The sequence below is a fragment of the Rutidosis leptorrhynchoides genome, chromosome 4 (assembly GCF_046630445.1).
Source record: "Rutidosis leptorrhynchoides isolate AG116_Rl617_1_P2 chromosome 4, CSIRO_AGI_Rlap_v1, whole genome shotgun sequence".
In the NCBI taxonomy this organism is placed as follows: domain Eukaryota; kingdom Viridiplantae; phylum Streptophyta; class Magnoliopsida; order Asterales; family Asteraceae; genus Rutidosis; species Rutidosis leptorrhynchoides.
The window spans coordinates 191,523,842-191,550,941 of record NC_092336.1 but is presented as its reverse complement, the minus strand read 5'-3'; the positions used below and the strand labels follow the sequence as shown (position 1 = coordinate 191,550,941).

The 27,100-nt window shown below is 33.1% G+C and overlaps 2 protein-coding genes across 2 annotated transcripts; one reads left to right on the top strand and one right to left on the bottom strand.

Annotated features, from left to right (window-relative positions):
- The first annotated feature begins 541 nt into the window (after positions 1 to 541).
- On the top strand, positions 542 to 3,812 carry LOC139845603 (uncharacterized). Its single transcript, XM_071835865.1, has 7 exons — positions 542 to 854; positions 1,646 to 1,748; positions 2,538 to 2,606; positions 2,770 to 2,887; positions 3,120 to 3,202; positions 3,313 to 3,374; positions 3,503 to 3,812. Exons 1-7 carry the CDS (start codon positions 679 to 681, stop codon positions 3,603 to 3,605), a joined length of 714 nt encoding a protein of 237 aa, XP_071691966.1. The 5' UTR covers positions 542 to 678; the 3' UTR covers positions 3,606 to 3,812.
- Positions 3,813 to 18,390: 14,578 nt separating this feature from the next.
- LOC139904425 (MLO-like protein 1) lies at positions 18,391 to 26,483 on the bottom strand. The gene is made up of 14 exons (XM_071886361.1): positions 26,124 to 26,483; positions 25,954 to 26,011; positions 22,654 to 22,865; positions 22,398 to 22,514; positions 22,264 to 22,324; positions 21,421 to 21,515; positions 20,920 to 20,994; positions 20,723 to 20,811; positions 20,179 to 20,228; positions 19,843 to 19,883; positions 19,416 to 19,625; positions 19,266 to 19,333; positions 19,096 to 19,156; positions 18,391 to 18,882 (listed from the first exon to the last, which is right to left on the bottom strand). The coding sequence occupies exons 1-14, from the start codon at positions 26,250 to 26,252 to the stop codon at positions 18,664 to 18,666; spliced, it is 1,485 nt and encodes a 494-aa protein (XP_071742462.1). The 5' UTR covers positions 26,253 to 26,483; the 3' UTR covers positions 18,391 to 18,663.
- Between the last annotated feature and the right edge of the window lie 617 nt (positions 26,484 to 27,100).

Below are 27,100 nucleotides of genomic sequence, written 5' to 3'. Positions count from 1 at the left end.
ATTGTATTCGTCCTTATGAATTAGGACGGGTCGCTTCACCAGCTCTTGCCCATAAGCTCAAGCTCCAGCTCCAGCTCCAGCTATAAGCTCCAGCTCCAGCTAGTTTCATCCAAACACACTCTACATCACATTGAAGTGTATTTTTGTAATTTAATTATTCAAATGATTATTTATTACCTAAAATAAATTGATTATTTATTTCTTTTTCTACAGACGTCTTATTCATTCGAACAAAAGGACTTGAAAACAAAATAAAAAAGAAGAAAAGAAATCAGTGTACAACTCAACTATCATGTCTATTTAAGTTAAATTTAATTTAAATTCTATTTAAAAATAATAAATAATCTGCTTCTCATTAAATAAGCAACCAGATCCCAAACAGAAATAACAACCCCACCACCGCCCAAATTTCCCCACATATTTCACGTTTCACTTCAAAAACAATAAATAAATATTTACCGAGAATTTATTATTTTTACAACAAATTTTATTTTTTTCTTCCCTATTTTTCTCCTTAATTTTCCCCTGTATCCCTATTTTACTCGTTTTCGACTCTTTTCTTTTGCTACATAAAAAGAAAAAGAAAAAAAAAAAAGATTCCATTATCCAATTGTAGTCAAATTGTTTCGCATTCTTTAATCTTTTTTACTGATAAAGATTCTATCTTTCTTGATTTTTATGGCAATCCCAACTGGAGATACCATCAATGGAGCTGCCACCGCCAACGGTGGTCAATCCGCCGTGCCGGAGAATTCTGCGGTGGCTCATTCTCAACATGCTTTATTGCACCGCATTAATCTTACAGCCAAATGGACCCGTGATGAACAATCTTTATTTGAAAAACTTCTCAAAGAGTATGTCACTTGTTTTTCGGTTATTGAGTATTAAATTAATTTAAGATTTTAATTATGTGAAATTTTATTTGTTGTTGAATCTTGAACGCTTGAATTATTGTTGTATATGGTTTGTGGGTAAAATTGTTAGTAAAGTTTTTTAATTTGTTATTAATTTTAAAACTTGTTGAATATTGAATATTAAATATTTGAAATTGTTGATGGGTTTGATACTTCTAGTTAATGTTAACTAGGGTTATTTTCTAATAATGATTTGCTGTTGTTGTTCTTTCTTTTGAAAAGGGGTGTTTGGATTGGGCTTACTTATTGTGAGACTCTTTAAGTTATTTTATAAAGTGTTTTTGTTTGAGTTAATATGATATTATAAGTTTCTTAAATGCTTGTATTGTTTGTGTCAAAATAATTTTTCAGGGAAAATGTTTTGTGCAGCTAACAGTAAATTTCGAAACGGATAATTATATATCCACCACAATATATGATACATCCACCATACTTATGCATATAGTACAACTATTTATTGCATAATTGTGGTGGATGCAGTAAATTTAATGGTGGATATATTGTTAAGAGGGCTAAAGATGTAATATCTAATCGTAAAAAAGGGTAAAACCGACTGCCCCGACTGGTTCCACGATCAACATTGGAGGAAAATCGAGTTACAGAACTTATTGTAGATGGTTTAACATATTTTATTCTTTCGGTTATTCTACTTGCTCATTAATATTGTTTTACTAATCCTTAATACATCAACCCGGTTTGTTATAATAATGGGTGATGTTCTTATTATGAAGATATGCCTCAGAAAAGCGAGTAGTACAATTTGCGAAGATTGCAAGACAGTTGAATGACAAAACAATACGGGATGTGGCACTACGTTTTAGATGGATGCTGAATGTATGATCTCTATTCCTCTTAGCTCATTTCTATTTTTGCGTTTTTTTTTTTCTTACATTGATTACATCATAGAAGTTAAGTCCCATTGTAGCTACTTTTGGCCTGTAATTTTAGAATTAATCTTTTGTAATATTCCTCCAAGCATTTTTAGTCCATCGTTATCATTTGAAGTTTACATTATATGATGACGATTTTATCATTTGTAATTTACATTATATGATGACGAATGATGATTTAAAATGCGCGGTACAGGAGGTTCAATGGATTAAAATATACTTTGGGTGACTTTTGACTGATTCCCATTCTGGCTAAAAAAATAATAATTATTAACTCATCCGAACTGTTTAAATGTTATAATTATTTATATAAGATTTATGTTTTATATGCGTCTATAACTTATAACTCCATATATAGATTGTGATCAATATAGGTGATATTTACATTTAAGTATTAGTTTCTGTACTACAAATACAGTGTCTATCTATTTCCGCCGAAATACTGTAATCTTGAAATACAGTTGATCCTGAAGGTTGAAAATGCGTTCTTGAAAATTTTAATAGACCAGTTCTTGAAAACATGTGCCAAATAGTGAACGTTGTAAATTTATTGGATAGTACTATCCGGGTGCTTGAAAGTTCGTTTCCACTGATTATTTAGATTTAGATATATGTTAATTTATCTAGCGTTAAGATTTAATTTTTATTCTTTGAGCTGTAACAATCACAATGCACATGCAATTACCGCCAATTTAATAAATGTTCTGATTTGTGTCTTTCATTATTTTTGCAGAACAAGCTTCCAGATGATAAGCGAAAGAAAGACGATAGCAATTCATCAAGGAAGCACAAAGTAAAAAAAGTATGCTTTTAGGACTATTTACATGAATATGTTTAAAAATCATCATTATTCATTAATTGTTGTAAAATAAAAAGAAGACAAAAAGAGTGAATATAGGTCAACCTGACCTGACCCGCCCGTTTTGCCACCCCTACTAAATATGTATATTCTGTTTTATATTTAGAGAAAAGTTGATGTACAACAGTCGGAACCATCTTCTGGTGGGACACATCGTGACAGCGATCTTCCGTATTCTCAATCACCGACCTCAATGAACAATGATGATGTCATCTCTTGTGCAGGTTGGTACCTACTTTATTTGCCAATCAAATTATGTGCTTTTGATTCACTTTGTAAGAAACGAGATTTATGTTGCTATCGTTCATGAATGTATCCACATTAATATTTCTTTACATAAAATATTTCTTCTTGATGGTGCATTTCATGTCATCTTTGGTATTTTGTCTTGTAAATGATTTATTATTATTATAATTTCTTTCATTATTTTTTGTAAAAAAATGTTTGTTGTTGCAGCTATTGATGGTCCGTCGCCCATGCTTCTTGAACAAAATGCCAAAGCCTTGCAACAAATTTCTGAAAATTGTAATGCAATGAAGGTAAACAAACACACATTTATCAAGTTTTAACTTACCCATTTACTTATTTGTAATCATATTTGACACAATCGTTACTTAAGATACATGGTTGATTTTTTCTCACGTGACAGTTGTACGAGAACGTAAATATCATTGCTCAAACAAGGAATAACATTGTTGCAATCTTGAACGAGTAAGTCATGAGCTTGTTACTTGGTGTTTTAAGTGTTTGTTGATAATTTGTTGAAAATTTGTTTATATATTGTCATTTGTTAATTTTATTTATGCTAATCAATTGATGGATTATTATTATTATTGCAGTCGCGCATATGATATACTAAAGCAAAAGGGTATGCCACCTCTGAACATAAAGCTTAACGACGAGCTTGCACATTCTATAGTTTTCCAGCCGTATAGCTTTTGAAAATTTTAAAATCTTCGTGTAAATAAATCAATAGGCTTTCTTTATACCTGGTTTCGGTTCTTTGGAAACTGTACATAAACTGATGATCAACGTTGTGTTGGTAAAGTGCACATGCGTTTTTCTGGTTTTCGTTAACTTTTTTTTTTTTTTTTTTTTTTTTTCGGGTTTAGATTGAGATTGTGAATATGTTTGTAAGTATGTTGGTTAAGGCCTCTTAATTAGTCTTTGTAAATATGATAAAGTTGATTTGATTCTAGATTTATTATGGTACAACAACTGTATATATGTTATCCTTGAGCCAATTGTATACACTTGAACTGTATATGAATTGTGAAACTTGGCCGGGGTTGATAAAAGCGACTGTTATGAGTCGTATCAGAACCAATCATGTCGTTATGATGATTTCTTTCGTGAGGTAATCGGGGCCTTTGATCGTTATTGCTTTATGAAGACATGATGACCTAGCTATTTACTGATGATTCATGTTGTGTCTTGGTTGGTGTATTCATACATCAACCCAAATCGGACCCAATTAGTTAATGGGGTTTTTATATCGATCCATTTACAATTCTAGCTACACAACAATTACTAAACGTATAACGTATACCATAAATATTATATAAACTCATAGTTAAATATTACTGAGTATTTTCTAGGCAAAAAAAAAAAAAGACGGTGAATTTTAGGTTCATTGATTCTCTTGCTAGTTTAGATGATGGCATCGATGCTGAGTTACCGCTGGATTCTATTTTGGAAGTGAATGAACGGTATAGTAATACTCTTTACGGGTATTTTCTAGGCAAAAGAGTGGCATATCCGGTTGTCAAAAATTATGTTACAAACGTGTGGAAGAAGTTCGGGTTGGAAAAAATAATGATGAACTCCAAGGGCTTCTTCTTCTTTAAGTTTGCAACAGAAATGGGTTTGCATGGTGTGTTAGAATCGGGGCCGTGGATTATTCGTTCCACTCCTTGTGATGACCCGGAAATTTCTGACCAAATTTAAACTTAATCTTTAACGTTTCCGACACGATAAGCAAAGTCTGTAAAACTGAATCTCAATATTTTTTTTTAAACTATTCAATTACCCATCGGCTGTTCTCTACGATTCGCGAACAATTATATGTATATAGATACATATATATACTATAACTTGAAAACGTAACAATGTATTAATTGTATGATACTGTGCATTAAACTTATTGGTTTAAATATCTATTTGAATATATATGATAAGTTGGAATATTAATAGTATGAATAACTTGCGACGTGTATTTAAAACGTGTTTATGAATATTGAGAATAAATATTAACTTGGTTTTAAAACGTTTGATAAATAATATTATATTAATAAATAACGAGGCAATGATTTATAGAAGTAAATGATCAAAACACTCAAATGTATAAGTTATATCTCGAGTGGTATAGTTTATGGATAATTTAAGACTATATTTTGACAAAGGTACGATTCGCGAAACGAAAAGTATTAGTTTTCTAAGCGTACGAAAATGCGTTCGAGAAACCAGAAGCGGGACATAAGTCGAACGTAAACGTACAAGACATCGGAACCAAAATTACAAGATAACTGGGCACGAGAATATAATATAATATATAATTAATTAATTTAAATTATATATATTATATATATATATTATATTTAATTATGTCGACGAGCTAGATTACAAAACATTTGTGTGCTGGACAGTTAGCCCATGCGATCGCATGGGAAAATGCCTATACAGCCATGCGATCGCATGGCAGGGGATTTCAGGACAAGTCTATAAAAGCTCGATTAATCTGGTCACAAAGCACACACTCTTCTTCTATATTAATTCCTCCGTAAATGTATATATATATATATATATAAATATATTATTATTATTTTTATTATTATTATTATTATTATTATTATTATTATTATTATTATTATTATTATTAAGATTAATATTATTATTAATCTTTTGGTTAGGAGTATTATTATTAGTAGTATTATACATAAAATACTACGAAGAGGTCATGAGAGGGTCACTTTCGAAATGGGTTTTCGAGCGGGATAGAGCTAAGTAAACTATGAATTATAGCTATGGAGGTTATGGGTAATGTTCATGGGTATTATTCGCAAGTCAAACCTAGTGTTTATCATCTCTGTTGCGTCTACGTACTTCCTGCAATATTGAATCACGATATTGATACGTGAACATTCATATCTTATCTTTTATATATTATTAGTGTATCCATGTCTAGTGCTCGAGTATATATATATTTATGCATGCTTGTATGCTAATTATTGTCGTTAGATAGTTTATGATGAATCACGAATTTGATACATATGCTACTGATAAAAAGTATATGATGTGCATGTTTTTTGGAAAGCTGTCGAAAAATCAATAACTTTTCATTTAGAAATCGCGTAATTTCGATAAACGAATTAAACGATATGGTCAACTGAATTATGATTGACTTTAATTGAATTGCTTTTGAATCTGCAATTGATATTTAAACAACTTGTTTATAAGATTGATAAATTGGATTTTCAAATATTACTAATTGAGTAAATGAATTCTTACATAAGGCACGTCTCGTTTTGTTGAAAAATTGTCAAAATTGATTGTTTTATCATATTTTAAAGTCTTATAAAAACTATAGTTTAATTTTACAAGTATTGGGAAACTATGTGAAATGTTAAAATGTTTCGATTACCATGATCATTCAACTATAGTATTGAGTCAGATTAACTTTTTGAAATGACTTTTGATAACTTTTGTATGTCGATCTCGAGCATTAGGATTGTGATACACTGTGACCTGGCCTAGCTTGATAGACATTTATTGACCAACATATGTTCTTTAGGTTGAGATCTACGGTTATTTGGTATTGCGAGTTTCGGTCACATTTCGGTGAACGACTTTATGTGCTGCTAAGGTGAGTTTCATATGCTCCCTTTTTAATTGCTTTTGCAATCTATATTTTTGGGCTGAGAATACATGCACTTTATTTTAAACACAATGGATACAAGTACATACTAAATTCTACACTGAGTTTGAACCGAAAATCTCTTAGCTTTGGTAACTAGTAACTGCCGGTTATAAGAACTGGTGGGCGCGAGTAGTTATATATGGATCCATAGGGCTTGACATCCCCGTCTGTTCCAGGTATAGAAACCCTAGCCTGAACTATAACACAGACGTATGCTATTTGAGGTTAGTACACGTTGGATTGCGTGTATTGTACATGTTGGTTGCATGTATGTTAAAATAGGGGTACTTATTATAGACGTTAAAGTTTAGTTACCAGGGTGCTCAATCTTCTAGAATATTTTGATAAACGTATCTGGATGAAACAACTGGAATCTTGTGATCCACCTTTATATACAGATTATGCGAAACATTAAAACTATGAACTCACCAACCTTTGTGTTGACACTTTCAAGCATGTTTATTCTCAGGTTCCTAGAAGTCTTCTGCTGTTTGCTTATATGTTATACAAGCTATGTGCATGGAGTCATACATGCTTTATTCAAGAAAACGTTGCATTCACAAAACCATCATCATGTATCTATTTTGACTGCATTGTCAATAGAAGTATTATTGTAAACTATTATTTACGGTGATTGTCTATATGTAGAAATTATCAGATGTCGAAAACCTTGGATTTAATTATTCATTGAAGGTATACCTTTTTAAAAGAATGCAATGTTTATAAGACGTATCATATAGAGGTCAAATACCTCGCAATGAAATCGATGAATGACGTATTCGTCCATATGGATTTGGAGCGATCGTCACAGTTGGTATCAGAGCGTTGGTCCTAGCGAACCAGGTCTTGCATGAGTGTGTCTAACTGATAGTTGTTAGGATGCATTAGTAAGTCTGGACTTCGACTGTGTCTGCATGTCAAAAGTTTTGCTTATCATTTCTTGTCAGAAATTACCTGTCTATCATCTTAAGTCTAAACGCGTCTTACTGCATTGATTACATAGATAGTGTATAGACAAAATTCATATCTTGGCATATCTATTACAGTAAACTTTGCCTGACATCTTCCGTAAAATCCTCCGTAACTTATGGGATTCTGATATTATAAATACATATGTAAACTATGTATTGAGGAGTATCAAATTAGTCCTATAATCTATTTCATTCCAAAAATCTTTTCCTTGATTACACAAAATGGATCATGTATCTAGTTCAAATTCCTTAGATTCCGACAGCTATTCCGATATGGATTTTCACTCGAGCTCCGAAAGCAGCGTAACCGGAATGGATCAACCAATTAGCCATCATCTATTCTGAATGAATTGGGGATGGGTTCGTAGTCTACTAAATCATTGGAGACAAGAAAAAGGTGATCCCTTCCATCCACCACATTCCCCTCTTGGCGAAGAACCTGAAGCACTTACCGGTGAACCTATTCGTAATACTATTTTCTCTCTCATCTCCAGAGTATCTCGTCACGATTGTATACTATCCCATATTCTAAATCTTATTTATCCGGTCATCCGAACCACCGATCATCCTGGTATAATAGAAGAAGTCAACGAGCTTCGCGCTCGAGTAGTGGCTTTGGAGAATATGGTGCAAAGGTTACAAACACCAGCAGCATAACCAGTGCCACCACCAACAACAACATCCCCATCACACGCCTCAACATCACAATCTGTACCTCGGATATCAACATCATACGCACCATAGTTACCAAGGAGTACCAAAAACAACAAACGATGAAGTATGGATTCATAACTTCATCGGAGAAACATTCTACGACGATTATGTAATTTCTAAACTTTAGAGATTATCTATTCTAGCCTTAACCATAAATCAGATAGAGTAGAAACCCTAATCGTAATGGTGTATGATTTACAAGCTAGACTTGTTATATCACAACATCAACAGTACCATCAGCATCGTCAGCACCAGCAGCATCTACTAGATCACAAGCTCCGCCAGTTCAAGAATCACCGTGGACATCATTACGAATCAACAACGATTATATTGTATTAATGAATTATGAATCATTAACTCAATTCCTCTGAAGAATTTATATTTATATCTTATATATATAAATTTTGAAACCATCATAAATCTTTTCGTACTAAGCTATTGTGTATGAATTGAAAAAGGGTAGATATTACTCGGTTAATTCATATAACTAATATGCTATAATGTACATCTTTCGTTAGCGACTTAACCATCGTTAACTACAATCTATGTTTCAACTCAATGAATTTCATTTCCTAATAAACCAAGTGTATTATTCAATTATATAATTGATTTTACATTTTCATTTTCGATGTACTCGAAACTTTCCAGAAAACATCATCTGTGCCTTGTAAGGTTCACAAAAATTCCACGAACACCAACATCCTTCACTGAGGAATATCAATAAGAATAAATAATGAAGTATTGATTTCATTAGTGAAATACTCCGAGAAGATTATGTAATCTCCAATATTTTAGAGATTATTTATTTTTAATTCAAGTCAAAAAATAAATGAGCTTAATATGATATTAACTCATTAAAATTTGTATTACATCTGAAGAAAAATATACATACATATATTTTCATAAAGACTGTAATGAAAAATTCTTTTGTACAAAATATTACTTGTGAAATCTTTAACGGGTAGGTAATACCCGGGGAAATATTTAAGTTCGCAATTGATATGTTACACTGTACATTCTTCAATTTTGATTCAAAAATCATTAACTATACTCACTCTCTTCACAATGATACACAATCATTTCATATAAATTCAATTACATATTCTGATATTAACGGATCAGAATCCAAGTCATAACTCTGAACCGGTGACATCATTCTTAGATCTATACATCTTTCAAAGCTATACTTTGACTTCAAAACTGTGAAAGATCCTTTAGCATTGTTATTACCAAAAATAATCTTGCAATTCCTTTTCAAAGTATCCAGTTTTATCACACTTCCAACCAGTCAACTTCGACTTTTCAAATTAGCCTTATTGTAACCTTGACATATACGTTCTTGTTACCGGGGAACCTTTCATGTTCCACCACATTAGCAGTAAATTTACCAACAACTTCATTGATCCTTGACCTTCCGAAAAATCCTTATACTCATTAAAACCCTATCATATACTCATCCGCGTCTTGTAACGAGAATTGCCGTACCAATTACCGGGAATCAGCAATCAGTATTTTGAATCTCGCATCGTTTCTACATCAACAGTTATATATATACAATGTCCATCTCCTAGACTGACTTACTTCGAATGTGAAGTTTCTGAAAAATACCCCAAACTGCGAAACTAGTTCTCCGAATTTTGGAAAAATGCTGATGAAGCAGCAAAAACTGTAAACGACCTTAACAGTCAAAAGTTTGATGATAAAGAATAGTATGGTGGTAAAGCTGAGAAAAAGAGAAGGTTTGGAACTGGAAAACGGATTGAGCAGACCATGAAGGAGGCTGTGGACAAATCACAAAGACTAAACCTGCCTTCAAAGAATACAAATGATTCAGTATCTGCTGAAGTCATCAACGAATACCTTGCTCCTGACCCAAAATCCGTTATGAACAAATCTTCATCATCATCATTCGATATTAGAAATTCTAAGATATTATCATATCTTTCATTATAAATATCTTCGATATTTCTGAAGATATCTTCATAACTATTATCATCCGAAATTATTTATTTCTTCGCGCTATCTGTGTTACATCATAAAAGAAACTATTATAGTTTCTAAATTCTGAAAATTTCAAAAAATGGATGTTTTTGAAGTAGTGTTGGGAATTGAAGCATGAGTTAGTATAATATAATGACACTTGATCAACGTGATTATATTACAGTAAGTCATGCTGAGTTTCAAATGGAACGTGATAAAGGTTCACAGATCACACCCTCATCATGAACCATGTTACATAACTCTTTCATTCTATATAATCTCTAAATATATCAAGAAAATATTTTTCTTGATGATTCGGTCTTTTTCGGATATTCTGGTAATTTGACAAATCAAGATCGTGCCATTACAATTTCTTTCTTAGAACATTGACTATGTTCATTCTGAAATGCATAGTTACGAATTCTGGACCATTATCCGCTTGACTTAAGGTCGGGAAAAGAAAACAAAAGCATGAAGCTCCGAAATATAATGGAGAATAAAAAGCCCGATAAAAATCCCGAAATTACAAACCGTGTATATCAATGCGTATAGCAATATAAAGACACGGGAGAATGAAAAACACTATAACCCCAAGGTAATAGTAGAAGAAAATAACCTCCGCTTGTGGCAGATGAAAAAGAAGAATGAAGGATACGATAGCCAAGAAAATATCAAGAATCAGAACTGGATTAAGCATTTTCACAATCTATTAAGAAGTATGAAATAAGGAAGAAGATTATAGGAGTGGTGAAAATAAATGAAACGGAAGGGGTTAATTTATAACGAAATAACAGATAGAGCAATCAATTTCCTTAAAATCCGAAGAATCAAATCTTATTTGGATTATGAAGATTTTTCTATTCCTTAAATTCCGGAAACAAATCGTGACTACGTCAAAAGTTAAGACGAATCTCTATTCCTTTATTTCACTCTATTACGATAACTTCTCTCATACTCTTCGAGTAATTGGATTGTTTTATCCATATTATTCAACGGTGATAAAACTCTATTTATCAACTCATATTCGCCATAAAAACATTTTTATTGTTAGCCATGACGACCTCACTCAAATTTCGGGACGAAATTTCTTTAACGGGTAGGTACTGTGATGACCCGAAAATTTCTGACCAAATTTAAACTTAATCTTTAACGTTTCCGACACGATAAGCAAAGTCTGTAAAACTGAATCTCAATATTTTTTTTTAAACTATTCAATTACCCATCGGCTGTTCTCTATGATTCGCGAACAATTATATGTATATAGATACATATATATACTATAACTTGAAAACGTAACAATGTATTAATTGTATGATACTGTGCATTAAACTTATTGGTTTAAATATCTATTTGAATATATATGATAAGTTGGAATATTAATAGTATGAATAACTTGCGACGTGTATTTAAAACGTGTTTATGAATATTGAGAATAGATATTAACTTGGTTTTAAAACGTTTGATAAATAATATTATATTAATAAATAACGAGGCAATGATTTATAGAAGTAAATGACCAAAACACTCAAATGTATAAGTTATATCTCGAGTGGTATAGTTTATGGATAATTTAAGACTATATTTTGACAAAGGTACGATTCGCGAAACGAAAAGTATTAGTTTTCTAAGCGTACGAAAATGCGTTCGAGAAACCAGAAGCGGGACATAAGTCGAACGTAAACGTACAAGACATCGGAACCAAAATTACAAGATAACCGTGCACGAGAATATAATATAATATATAATTAATTAATTTAAATTATATATATTATATATATTATATTTAATTATGTCGACGAGCTAGATTACAAAACATTTGTGTGCTGGACAGTTGGCCCATGCGATCGCATGGGAAAATGCCTATACAGCCATGCGATCGCATGGTAGGGGATTTCAGGACAAGTCTATAAAAGCTCGATTAATCTGGTCACAAAGCACACACTCTTCTTCTATATTAATTCCTCCGTAAATGTATATATATATAAATATATATTATTATTATTATTATTAAGATTAATATTATTATTAATCTTTTGGTTAGGAGTATTATTATTAGTAGTATTATACATAAAATACTACGAAGAGGTCATGAGCGGGTTACTTTCGAAATGGGTTTTCGAGCGGGATAGAGCTATGGAAACTATGGGTTATAGCTATGGAGGTTATGGGTGGTTCATGAGTATTATTCGCAAGTCAAACCTAGTGTTTATCATCTCTATTGCGTCTACGTACTTCCTGCAATATTGAATCACAATATTGATACGTGAGCATTCATATCTTATCTTTTATATATTATTAGTGTATCCATGTCTAGTGCTCGAGTATATATATTTTTATGCATGCTTGTATGCTAATTCTTGTCGTTAGATAGTTTATGATGAATCACGAATTTGATACATATGCTACTGATAAAAAGTATATGATGTGCATGTTTTTTGGAAAGCTGGCGAAAAATCAATAACTTTTCATTTAGAAATCGCGTAATTTCGATAAACGAATTAAAAGATATGGTCAACTGAATTATGATTGACTTTAAGCTTTTGAATCTGCAATTGATATTTAAACAACTTTTTTATAAGATTGATAATTTGGATTTTCAAATATTACTAATTAAGTAAATGAATTCTTACTTAAGGCACGTCTCGTTTTGTTGAACAATTGTCAAAATTGATTGTTTTATCATATTTTAAAGTCTTATAAAAACTATAGTTTAATTTTACAAGTATTGGGAAACTATGTGGAATGTTAAAATGTTTCGATTACCATGATCATTCAACTATAGTATTGAGTCAGATTAACTTTTTGAAACGACTTTTGATAACTTTTGTATGTCGATCTCGAGCATTAGGATTGTGATACACTATGACCTGACCTAGCTTGATAGACATTTATTGACCAACATATGTTCTCTAGGTTGAGATCTACGGTTATTTGGTATTCCGAGTTTCGGTCACATTTCGGTGAACGACTTTATGTGCTGCTAAGGTGAGTTTCATATGCTCCCTTTTTAATTGCTTTTGCAATCTATATTTTTAGGCTGAGAATACATGCACTTTATTTTAAACGCAATGGATACAAGTACATACTAAATTCTACACTGAGTTTGAACCGAAAATCCCTTAGCTTTGGTAACTAGTAACTGCCGGTTATAAGAACTGGTGGGCGCGAGTAGTTATATATGGATCCATAGGGCTTGACATCCCCGTCTGTTCCAGGTATAGAAACCCTAGCCTGAACTACAACACAGACGTATGCTATTTGAGGTTAGTACACGTTAGATTGCGTGTGTTGTACATGTTGGTTGCATGTATGTTAAAATAGGGGTACTTATTATAGACGTTAAAGTTTAGTTACCAGGGTGCTCAATCTTGTAGAATATTTTGATAAATGTATCTGGATGAAACAACTGAAATCTTGTGATCCACCTTTATATACAGATTATGCGAAACATTAAAACTATGAACTCACCAACCTTTGTGTTGACACTTTCAAGAATGTTTATTCTCAGGTTCCTAGAAGTCTTCCGCTGTTTGCTTATATGTTATACAAGCTATGTGCATGGAGTCATACATGCTTTATTCAATAAAATGTTGCATTCACAAAACCATCATCATGTATCTATTTTGACTGCATTGTCAATGGAAGTATTATTGTAAACTATTATTTACGGTGATTGTCTATATGTAGAAATCATCAGATGTCGAAAACCTTGGATTTAATTATTCATTTATGGTATACCTTTTTAAATGAATGCAATGTTTATAAAACGTATCATATAGAGGTCAAATACCTCGCAATGAAATCGATGAATGACGTATTCGTCCATATGGATTTGGAGCGATCGTCACACTCCTATATCCTTAATTCATGGTCTCCTGATGCCCCCTTAACTATGGAGGATTTAACACGGGTTCCGGTTTGGGTAAAGTTTCATGATATTCCGATTGCAGGATTCACTGAGACAGGGCTGAGTGTCATAGCATCAAATATTGGCACTCCTATGAGGTTGGATTCATACACGAGCACAATGTGTTTAGAGTCGTGGGGGACGCCTAATTTTGCTCGAGCATTGATTGAAGTTTCGTCGAATAAAGATTTAAAAGATATTATCAAATTGACGATTTCATGTGTCAATGTTAAGAGCAAATCCGTATGTTCTTTAAAGGTGGAATATGAATGGAAGCCCCCTCGATGTGCGTATTGTGCTATCTTTGGACACACAGATTCTCAATGTCCAAAAGTTGAGTTTTCAGATGCTCAGTGTCCAAAAGTGGTGAATCCAAAAGAGGTGACTTTTACTGAGGGTAATTGGTCTATCGATGAAGATGGTTTTCAGGTAGTGGGCAAGAAGGTGGCGAAAGAAGTGACAAAAGGGTAATAACAAGCAGAAGGTTACTTTTGGTGTAAGCAAACTGAAGCAAAAATTGGTGTATAGGCCCAAGAAGAATATTGAGTCTAATAATGGGTTGCATAAGAGTGTTCCGGGTGACAAAAAGAAGCCGGAATCAGGGACAAGTAAAAGTCCATAAGTGAAGACTCAGAACGCGTTCAATGCTTTGAATAATGAGGCGTTTAGATTAATTGATGAAGAAAGCGATGTTGAATCTGATAAAGATGAAACTGCTGAGTTTATGGCTTCGAAAACTTTTTCTAATGAAAGAACCACGTTTGGTATGAAATCAGGCTGGTTATAGGTTGTGTCCATAGTAAGACTGGTTGGTAGTTAGATGTGTTGGTCTTGCTAGTTCTTTTTGTGGTTAGGATCTAGCATAGTTCTTTGGTTGTTCGTGGGGCCTCTAGGTGCGCTTGAGGTCGTTTTTGCTTTCTTGTATCTTATTATTATTATTTTTAATAATTTTTCCGGGTAAAACCCTTTACCTAAAAAGTTAGATATTAAAGAGAATTTTTTAGTATATAGCTCTTTGAATTATTGGGTCTAATGTTTCTAAGCCATGTAAAAGAGTCGGGTTGGGTCGAGACCCAAATGGGTTTGGGTCAAAACGGGTCATGGGTAATTTTCAAATGGGTCACACGGGTCGGGTCCAAACGGATTGGGTCGGGTCGGGTCGAGACCCATTTTTTCTTATAAAACTTTTTCCTTATTATTTTTAAAAAATAATTTTAATATAAAAAAATTCTAACTTTTTTTATTTTTTTGTCATTTTTAATACGTTTTTTAAAAAAGTTTACTTTTTCAAAAAAATAATTTTTGATTTTTGTTGTTTTTATTATTTTTTTAACTTTTTAATTTTGTTAATTTTCTAAGTTTTTTAATTTTTCATTTTGTTAGTTTTTGGATTGGAAATGAGTTTCAACGGGTCTAGATGGATCTTCTAACATATCGCAGAACTAAAGATGGATCCATATTGTACCCATTCTCTTTGCTTTCTCCAGACCTAATAGACCCAAATGATTGACCAAATACACTCAATTTTTTGTATATTGGTCTTGATTGCCCGGTATAATTTTTATGCACATACACTTAAGATAGCTTTTTTACTCCAAGAATAAGCTCTTTTCCTAGTTATCTAAACTAATGAACATTCAGTGAAGTTAAAGACGAATTTGACGATCGAAGATCAAGAGGCTTATATGACATTTGGTTTTTATTGAAGCTCGGAAATGAAGATTGTAATAATTTCGATTGAACCAACAAAATAGGAAATATGAATACTCATAGTCTTAGTGTTTCAAGCACACCTACGACTAATGATACGCATGATGGATAGCACATCTGGTAACCGTAAGTCTTCAAATACACGCGGCAATCCACTTTTTTCGACAGTTTTCTTTCGGTGAACGGCAGTTTTAGGGGCGGGAGAAGGGTGGGAGATCGATATATCGCAAGGATGATAGTGGTTGGTATTGCAAAATACGTAATACTTCGGGAGACTCGGAATATAAAATTGGAAGGAGACTCGGATGATAGTAGTAGCTCAGATGACGAAATTTCTGTAATTCCATCGGAGTAAGAAAGAATAAGGGGAGTTCCATGTTCCCGGTATGGAGGTTCTTGTTGAACACAATAACGATTTTTACAAAGTTCCCTTCGAAGATGTTTGGAAATGAGATCGACTCGATGGCTAAGGCTGCTGTTAGAACGGATTTTGCTGTTAGAACGGGTTTTGATGAAGATAAAATAAAATCGTTATTTTCGCAGCTCATTGATCAATTAGGGGTGTTAACGAATGCACAATGAAACTCCTTTCGATGAATATTAGAGAGTGTAAAAAGCGTAGTAAGAAGGTGTGGATTAAGGAGCTATGTTACGCAAATAATGTTCATTTTCAAGGAATTCATGAAATATCATAGAGACGACGCCTCTTGTAAAGATAAGCCGTTTTCACGTATAGTTACATTGCACATGTACCTTACAATATCATATTTATATACCAAGGAGCCTTTCTTTAGCCTAGCTTTATTGAAATTACTTATTTGAGATTGTAAGTTCGATGCCCGAGATGAATTGTTCATAAATGAGTGAGTAAAAATATCACATTTTTTATATAATTATTAATAATATAATATAAACCAGCCAGCCCACCCTTCTTGTTTTCTCTAGATGCAATAATTAAACATAACAGCACAAACACATGCAAATCAAACACCATGTATAGTTAAATATGATATTACTAACCACCAAGAGTAACCTCAAATGTATGTCTGGCAAACGGGTCAGGTTGGGTCGGTTTGGGTAACTGGTCAAAATGGCTTTGGGTTGAAATGGATCATAGGTCAAATGGGTCAATTTTTTAAACGGGTCAAAATGGTTCAGGTTGGGTCGGTTTGGGTAACGGGTTGAAACGGGTCACAGGTCAATTGGGTCAAACGGGTTACATCACTTTTTTTTATTACATTTTTTACATTTTTTACATTATTTTAGTTATTATTGGTTATTAAACTAGAAAAATGAGCCCGCGCGATGCCGCGGGGCCTTTGGGTTGCGTATTCATAGTTAACGGAGCGTGTTATAGGTGTGTATATGTATTGAATATAGTCCGAGGTATTGAACGTTTTTTTTTAGTGTTCCTTCGCGTATAGTTAGTCCCGTTGTGTTCGTAGGATTTTTTTGAGTTGAACGGTGGGCTCGGAAAAATTTAACTCGCATCGAGCGAAAAGATAGGGCCCGTTAAAAATTCGGGTGGAGTTAGTTTTTTTATTTTAATAGAATTGTATATTTACACTTTTTACCCCCGAGAAAAAGTAAATTTGAGGGGTCCTTGTGTAAATTGAGGCAAAGATGAGGGGCCAGATGCAGTGTGAACGCAAACGCAAAACTACATCCCAAATACATTGAAACTAAAAAAACTTTGTCCGAGGTATTGAACGTTTTTTTTTAGTGTTCCTTCGCGTATAGTTAGTCCCGTTGTGTTCGTAGGATTTTTTTGAGTTGAACGGTGGGCTCGGAAAAATTTAACTCGCATCGAGCGAAAAGATAGGGCCCGTTAAAAATTCGGGTGGAGTTAGTTTTTTTTATTTTAATAGAATTGTATATTTACACTTTTTACCCCCGAGAAAAAGTAAATTTGAGGGGTCCTTGTGTAAATTGAGGCAAAGATGAGGGGCCAGATGCAGTGTGAACGCAAACGCAAAACTACATCCCAAATACATTGAAACTAAAAACACTTTGGTGGAGGCCAGATGCAGTGTGAACGCAAACGCAAAACTACATCCCAAATATATTGAAACTAAAAAAACTTTGGTGGCTATTAGTATATATGGTTAATGGTTAATTAATGGTTAATTGTTAATTGAGGGGTCCTTGTGTAAATTGAGGCAAAGATGAGGGGCCGGATGCAGTGTAAGCGCAAACGCAAAACTACATTCCAAATACATTGAAACTAAAAAAACTTTGATGGCTATTAGCATATATGGTTAATATACATAAGAAACATTAATATACATAATAAATGATATAAACATGAATGATTTATAAATTTTTGACGGATGAAACTTTTTATGCTTGACCCATTTGACCCATTCACAAAACCCATTAGACCTATTTCTATTTATTGATCTTTGAGTATTGATACCCATTAGACCTGTTCATTCATTTTTTGTATAGGACTCAATAGGTTGGAGAGAAATTTATTTGAATCTTTTTTTAAGTTTTCATTTACATTGTTAGGCCTAATTTTTCTCAAGACCCAATTGACCCGAATGTTTGACCCATTTGACCCGAATTTGAGTATTTGGGTCTCAATTGACAGGTATACTAGTCAAATGTCACCAATAATACCTTATATGTTTACACACCTTCTCCTTAATCATTTACCCATATTTCCAGAGCCAAATGCAAAATTCGCTAAACCGCGATTACTATATCACCACAACAAAACCAGGTTATTGATTGACCCTATTTTTTTTACTACTACCATATTATATTAACATATATGCATCTCCGCAACATGTTGCGACTTCACAACTGCGGCTGCTGGTTCTGATTCAATTTAGCAAGTTGAATACCACCCTTGAAAGCAGCAGCTGCAGCAGTTGGTGCAGTTTGGGCATTTGAGCCATCATGGCTCGAGCCATTAGCTCCACCATTATGTGCTTTTTTCTTGGCATGTTGAGCCCAACCCACAACTTTAGCTTGAATATGCTCATCAAATATCGATTTCTTGAAATTCGTTCCCATCTAGAATATGAACATGAAAACATATCAGATTTGTTTGTATAGTGAAACAAAACACACACACACTAGAAGCGGAATAACAGGCTTGTTAATTTTACCCATTTGACCCATTAGACCGAAACTTAACCCAAATTTAACTAAAGTAATCGAATCGAAATTGCCACCTCATAATCACATTCTCAGAAACAAACAATAATCAGATCTTGACAAAATTACCTGTGTCACGAGAGCGTAAAGTGGTAAAGAGCTGTAACTGCACATAATCTGAATGAATACCCTGCAATAAAATCATTCGATCGATAAGTTTATTACTGTAGTTTCGGTTAGTTTGGTGGTTGCAAGTTTCCCAATCAGAAACCGAACGGGCTAACCGACGGATACTTTACCCGATGATGAGTCTAGGAATGATGTAGCGTACTTTCCCCATCACGCACGAGTCAAAGCCATATTGAACCTATTATGACAAATGACAAGTGGATAATCAATTTATATTTTTTGCATGTGATTTTATATGTTTATGGAGACATGAGACGTACCCAAATCCAGAAGAAGAAAGCAATCTCGAATGCATTTTGGAAAAGTATAAAATGTATGAAGAAAAGCACGATTTTGGGCCGTTTAAACCAAAAATGATCATCAGACGGTTGTACAACCAAATCACCTTCTATGGCTATATGTTTTTCGGCAACCTCATGAGCTAATTGAATTATTATGTGCTCAAGCTTTGTTCCCACGGCAAGCAGAAGCTAGCAACAAAATTTTATTTATCTTATTAATGCTGCTACAAAATATGAGTCTTTATGATGGATATTATCATTTAAAAACGCCTAAAAATTGAAGAACAACAGCATCACAAAACGAAATACATTTGCAACTTTGCATGCAATCCTCACGAGCCATATGTGTGAATTTATTATAAGGGCATAAGGTAAACGATTGGTACACTTTGGATAGACTACTTACAATGAAAGGGACAAAAGCAATCCAAAAATATGTATGCCAACCTGTAAAATGCCAAGCAAAAAAAATCAATCATAAGTAGAAAAAAAAGTCTAAATTTTTAGACTTTTTCATGACACTTTATTAAATACGATTAGAAAATACGGAAGTCGAAGATAAGTTTTTGAACATGTGATAGATCTATCTATAGCTACAATGTAGCAAGGTCTTCAAATAATCTTACATAACGGCTACTAACCTAAAATTATAAGAAACACAATTAAGTTACTCGTGCAGAGGAAAAAGTTCAAAATTTATACGAGTATATAATTAGTTATAGAATAGAATGTGGTTGCATACCGTGAATGTTCAGTAACAAGAAAATGACCACAAACACCCATAGATACCAGCTACACACAACAACATCAAAATCAGAAAACATGTTTAGATGAACCCATAAACCACAATGCCTTTGACTTTTTAGTTTTTTTATCGTACAATTTGTCTAATATGATTGTAAAACTTATATCTTTTCAATGATAATCCAAACTTTAAAAAACAAATTAGGAGTTTTATGCATTAGGATTTTTCTTGTGATTTCTTTCGACACGTTTCTTCAAAAGCCATTTTTCCTATTCTAGTCATTTGACCCGTTCACAAGTGAGTTGAAATACAACCTGTACTATACTATGATTTTTTTTTTTTAAATAAAGTAAAGCCGTCATGAAATTAAAACGAAAAAAAGTATAAGAAAGTGGAGATTAAAGAGTGAAAGAATCTACTATAACTTCAAATTTGGAAGAAGTATGTTCAAAGGTATAAAATCAAAATCAAATGCAAATTGTTATTTTTGGATAAACATAGTATATGTATATTTACTATTTAGAGATGAAGGACCACTTGCCTGATACCAACCACTTTCTTAAAATCATCTTCCAAAGCCCGTATCATGTACTTGTGAAAATTGAACTTAGGGTTACCCTTACAATGTGTCTACAAAAGAAAATTATACCAAGAAAAGAAACAAGTCAACAAAAAGTCAACAAATGAGAAAGTGGGCCTTAAGATCGAGAGCTATGTATCTTTGATTAAGATCCTTACTGTAATAAATCCCAAACGCAATGCTACATAATCTGACTTGGTGACTGATCCGTAAAATTGCTTGAAAAGAGAATGCTGTAAAGCTCATAAAAGAATAGAAGTCACTAAAAAATTAAACATGTTCCAAAAAAATAAAAAATTAAACAAATAAATTTAGTTATACCATGATTGTTAAAATGCATGTGCATGATGTCACAACATATACATCTATGCCGGAAAAAAGGAAATTAATCTTTTATGTATTCAATAGTTTACCAGGTCAAAAGATTAACTCAGGATAATGTACATAGAAAAGTGGCTCGAAATTAACCAAAAGTGTACATTTTATGCATGAAACTTTGTAATCATGTTCTTCATAGAAGTTAAAAACATATTTACTATCATGTAGAGAATTCATTCATCGCACAAAACAAGCTGTAGTTGTTCATTTACTGTTTATCCTGAACAGAACTTATATATCAGGACACACTTTTAAAGAGCAAAAAATGTTTCACAACTTACCAGCCAGCCTCGAATGGCCGAACGTTTACCAATACCCAAGAAACGGTTCTTAATGAAATCGTGATCTTTAACTTGAGTGACTTTCGGCTTCAACACTGTAAATCACAGTAGTTCAATGTTTGAATTAAAGTAGCCTATCACAGGGTGAATATTTAATAACTAAGCAAAGTGCATCCATTAGAAACGAGCTAAAAAAGAAAAAAGTGAAAGCTAAAAATATTTAACAATATCATCTATAGGGATTTTACTAACGACGGCTCTTAAAGCCTGTCCTTAACGTGCATAAAATAATTGTACAATTTAAAAAGGGTCGCTTTCAAGTGAGTATGTAACTGCTCAGTACAACACTTGAAAGCACACTAACGACAACCCTAAGGGTTGTTTAGCAAATTCCTACTTTAAAAGTTTATATTTTCATACTTCAAATAAATAAAATAAACAATTTGCTTAACCCATGTGTCAAATGCTACAAGAGACGATAGATTTTCTGTATAAGGTGGTACTTTAAACGATAACTCGATAAGTGTACAATTTACTGATAGTAGAGGTGGTATATTTGAACAACGAGCTTAAGCTCTAAGCTTTTATTGGTTGGATAATGTTCGACTACCTTAAAAGATGACTTGATTAACTGTACCATACAAACCTGCATTATTTACAACATGGATTATAAAATTTACAGTTTTTCAAAAGTTGTAATCTGTTTTTTACCTCAAGAGGCACTTTAATAATTAACTTTTCTCCATTGTTACTTTAAGTGAAAAAAATCAACTAAAGTCAATAGCAACAACACACTATAAGACCAATTTTAATTAAAACTAAATGTCAAGTGATAGCATTTACCTTGTGAATGGTCAAAATTTTCTTTACTGATAGATTCTTCCCAATACCTCCATTGTCGTATCTACATGATGCCTAACATATATTAACTATAAAAAAAGGAATCTAATACAGATCATATATATTATTTTACTAACCTTTGCACCTCCAAATACAACCGTGAGAACAGAAAATGTGACGTGCACAACGGCCAATACAAAAATAAAGATGTGTAGATGATGCAATGCCTCAAGAGATAACAGTGGAACCTTATTCTGTTATAAGAAAAAGTACCCAAAGGGGAAGATATAGATATTGATTTTAAAAGATTACATATATAGTAACTGGGAATAATATGCATCTTTTCATATACAAGACAATTTATGATTTATGAATATGAACTAAATTTATTACCTTCATAGCACAATAACCCGTAGCCGTTGCTTCTTCCGCAAGCAAATGACGAAGATGAGACGTAGCCTCAGGCTTAGGACTTTCGGCGTCGTTCATTTCAGTCAATGAACATGGTAAAAGGTGCTCCATTAAACTCTTCCTCACGCACATTTTGATAATTCTTGATTGAAAAACAGTTAGTAAGAGAGAAATAAACCCCAACAGCATCAACTCTGCCCAAAATATGACAAAAGTATCAATCAAATTGCAGATACATTTTCAATATTTTTAGGGAATATAGTATTCCTTCCTTGCAGCTTTAAAAATAATCATAATACCAGTGATATGGTCAAAAGAAACTCATACGTAAATCCCATCCCATCCCATCCCATAATATTTTAAAGTGCACTTATATATACATTTCATAACATGGCCAACACTTGATAATATGTTAAAAGAGAAACAGTCCATCACCTTATGTCTCTCATCTCCACATCGTCTATGTCATCGGCTAACACATATATCTCCCATTTGGAACATTAGGGCACGACCACTTGACTTTATTGTTTCATTAGATACATAATCTCCTTTCATGTATATGATAACTTTTAAATTTCTTATCCCAACCATTCACCCATGTGACACCATCGACTTGTATGACAACAAATAACTTGCTAGAATAGAAGTGTAGTAAACAAAATATGAACTTGGAATGTGCAAACTAAATGTGTATTGTAAATGGTTTACCTTAATTCAAATGGTTACATTTAACCTTCTTAAATACTAGAACAAAACCTTCTTAAATACTAGAACAAAGCAATAACATAATCATAACTACACCAACTAGGCCACCTATTAAAGCTAGATGATACCTAACACACATGTGAAAATAAATCACATAACATGGGCAAAAGTATGCCAACAAGAAAGCAATACACCAAAATAAACAAAAGATTTCGGGTTAACTTTAACAGCCTCTCCAGATCTGCTGATCTGCTAGTGATGCGCGCCATATCCCCTTGAAACTCCGCATCAAAAACATTCGGCACATTTTGGTGCATAGATGCGCCGCATCTATGAAGGGAAGCGCCGCATTCTTCCATTTCACGCATACCGAAATCTGAAAACTTCGCGCAAGACATAGGTTGATTTTTAGTGGCACTTTGAGGTGCACTTTTAGTGACACTTTGAGTTTGTACCAATATTTTAACACTTCCCCTTGGTGCAAACTTCCGATCAACCATTTTAACCTTTCCGACCACCTCTCGAAACTCTAGAAACTTGGTCTTCATTAAAGCTTTAGTAAAGACATCATCCGTCTTTACATTTGTGAGCTTGATATCCCCGCTACGAGCCTTTTCACGAATAAACCAACAAAGCATTTCTATATGCTTAACACGTGAACAAAACATAGGCATCGAAGCTACCTTGATTGCAATTCCGTTGTCACAATTCAATTTGACAACACCATATACTTGTTGAAGTATATCACCAATCATCCCTTTAACCAAGTAAACTCTTTTGGCTCCTTTTCACAATCTTTCCTTTGCTTGAGGTTTGGTTCCATTGAAGTTGTCATGTGTCTTGACTCCCCCATGTTGGAATGCTCCAAGATACCTCTTGCATAATCCTTGTTAGAGATTAAACACCCATATTCTAGCTTACCGGTTTCCACCCCTAGAAAACAACCAATCTCCCCCAGATTCTTCTTTCTCTAGAGTTTCCATGGGAATTATGGCTTCACCTCCAGACACAAGTTCCTATAGATCATGACCTTGAAGAAAAGCCTCCATACACATCTTCTAATACTTGTAGTTGTTACCTACAAGTTTCTCCATTCCATTGACCATACCACCATTGTTTACATTTGAGACTTCCATTTTTGATTAGCAAGAAACTAGTTTAGACTTTGAGTAATTGCACACAAAGTTTAACTTAGGACTAAACTTATAACCAAGTTTATAACCAAGCTCTTGATACCATATGACAACAAATAACTTGCTAGAATAGAAGTGTAGTAAACAAAATATGAACTTGGAATGTGCAAACTAAATGTGTATTGTAAATGGTTTACCTTAATTCAAATGGTTACATTTAACCTTCTTAAATACTAGAACAAAGCAAGAACATAATCATAACTACACCAACTAGGCCACCTATTAAAGCTAGATGATACCTAACACACATGTGAAAATAAATCACATAACATGAGCAAAAGTATGCCAACAAGAAAGCAATACACCAAAATAAACAAAAGAAATCGGGTTAACTTTAACCGCCTGTCCAGATCTGCTGATCTGCTAGTGATGTGCCACATCACTTAGAGATGCGGGGCATCTCTTTGTGGTAATGCGCCATATCCCCTTGAAACTCCGCATCAAAAACATTCGGCACTTTGAGGTGCACTTTTAGTGACACTTTGAGTGACACTTTAGTGGCACTTTGAGGTGCACTTTTAGTGACACTTTGAGTTTGTACCAATATTTTAACAACTTGACCTAACTTTGAGTTTGCCCGACTTTGACTCGACTCGACCATCTCAGCCCGACTTTGACCTGACTTTTAGCGTTGACCGACTTTTACGACATTTTTGGGCGAGTCGGGACGGGCTAGTCCCCAAAACAACGTGTCGGCCGACTTTTACGAACAGTGAGTGGTCCAGACCTTATGTTCCGGAAGGATTAAGTGTGTTGACTGATGGCAAAGAGGATGTGTAGATGAGAGACAACTTGTGCCTTAATTTACTTGACAAGGAAAACTTTAGGGTTTGAGCAGATACAAGAAAATAAGAAATGAAACTTATAAGGTGATACAGTGTTATTCTTTTAGCATTTTAATATTTTATTTTATCAAGTATATCAAGTATTGGAGTTTTGGTCATGTTATGACACGTATGATAGTGTTAACCACCTTTAGTGTAAACCTATTCACTAATATAGATTCTAGAACTTGCTACTTGTAACAGTGTTCTTAAACGTTACTCAAAAAGCATCAAGTTCCTATTACAATTTACAAGCTTCAAGTACGTAATTGGCATAATTGACCTTAAAGTCAAAGTCCATTCTTGTTTTATATAAAAAAAGATATACATTTAAAAAAAAAAAAAAAAAAAAAAAAAAAACCTTGTATGAAGTGTTTAGCATAATAATAAATAAATATCTTAAAAGGAAATCTCCCTTACAGTCCTAATTAATTAAGTAAATATATTGTATTTTAATTCTCAAAACTCAAAATTATGAAAATCCCAAAATATGCAAACAAACCTCACCAAATACTATCAGCTTATAACCAAAATAAAATATCGAAATAAACTGAAAATACCTTCTTTGATCTTTTGCAAGGCTTCAAAAAGAGGCTTTTGACCTGCTTTCTTTAATTTCTACACACGATTACAAAATTAAGTGTAGAAAAAAGCTCATCAACGACTTCAATTTAACCAAATTGCTAAATAATTAAACCCCATTCACAAGTAAAAAATAAAAATTAAAAACCTTTCCGGTGAAATGAAGTAGCCGTTCAACTGCAAGTGAGATTCCGACGATGACCGTACAAACGGCGGCGACAACCCATGTTGGTGTAAACTCTAACGATGTTCCTTCACCTTCACCACCACCCGCCATTTTTCTATAAAAAATCAAGATTTTGGGTCTAGCAAAGAAAAAAAAAACAATCTTTTTCAATTTAAGATCATTTTTTGAGTTGTGTAATGTGCAAATGCTATAAAGATTGCAACTTTACTAATGGGATTGTTGTAAAAATGATTCTTGATTGAATTGCAGAATGAAAGAATTGATTTTGAAGGTGATTTTGGGGGGAGATAAAAAAGGGAGTAAAGATGGTGGTCACAAAAGGAGACTTAAGTGAAAGTTATGTGAAATGAATATGGAACGCGAAATATGTGTGACCCGAGCGTCTCAAACAATCGTTGTCGGAGCTTCGGACATAAATTTCAAATTTATAAATTAAAATAATGTTGTAGAAAACGAAATTAGATCTTTTTTTCCTTTTCTATTTTGGAAAATTATTTTTTTCTTTTTTCTTGTTAAAAACAGTCCATCTTCTAGAATCAAGATTAGATATTTAGATTTAGATATTATATATTATATATTTCTAAAATAATAATTATTCACTTGTAAAAAAACTACTGAATATTAATCCTTTCATCTTAGATTTTTTACATTACTATTTATAATTTTATTATTTTAAATTTATAATTTTATTATTTTAAAACGACTAAAATTATTAAAAACGAGCTAACAAGGAGCTAATGCTAAAAACAAAAATTTGCATAAAATTACAAAGTCAGGAATTTCAATATGACGTTATATTACTTTTAGATTCAAGTCAAGAAATAGCAACTAATTTGATACTTATACAATTGAATAAATCACTTTTTGATATCGTGCACATAGGCGGAGGAGGGGAAGATTGAGGGGTGTTGTTGAGCTTTCGTCAAGACACAAGTCTC

Bases quoted from the DNA above. Each gene is read 5' to 3' on its own strand.
- LOC139845603 (XM_071835865.1), top strand. From the start codon at position 679: ATGGCAATCCCAACTGGAGATACCATCAATGGAGCTGCCACCGCCAAC. The intron at 855-1,645 runs GTATGTCACTTG...CTTATTATGAAG, and splicing joins TTTGAAAAACTTCTCAAAGA to ATATGCCTCAGAAAAGCGAG. The intron at 1,749-2,537 runs GTATGATCTCTA...TTATTTTTGCAG, and splicing joins GTTTTAGATGGATGCTGAAT to AACAAGCTTCCAGATGATAA.
- LOC139904425 (XM_071886361.1), bottom strand. From the start codon at position 26,252: ATGGCGGGTGGTGGTGAAGGTGAAGGAACATCGTTAGAGTTTACACCA. The intron at 22,866-25,953 runs GTATTTTCAGTT...TATTTTGGGCAG, and splicing joins CTTGCAAAAGATCAAAGAAG to AGTTGATGCTGTTGGGGTTT. The intron at 22,325-22,397 runs GTTAGTAAAATA...GGCATCATGTAG, and splicing joins TTGTATTTGGAGGTGCAAAG to ATACGACAATGGAGGTATTG.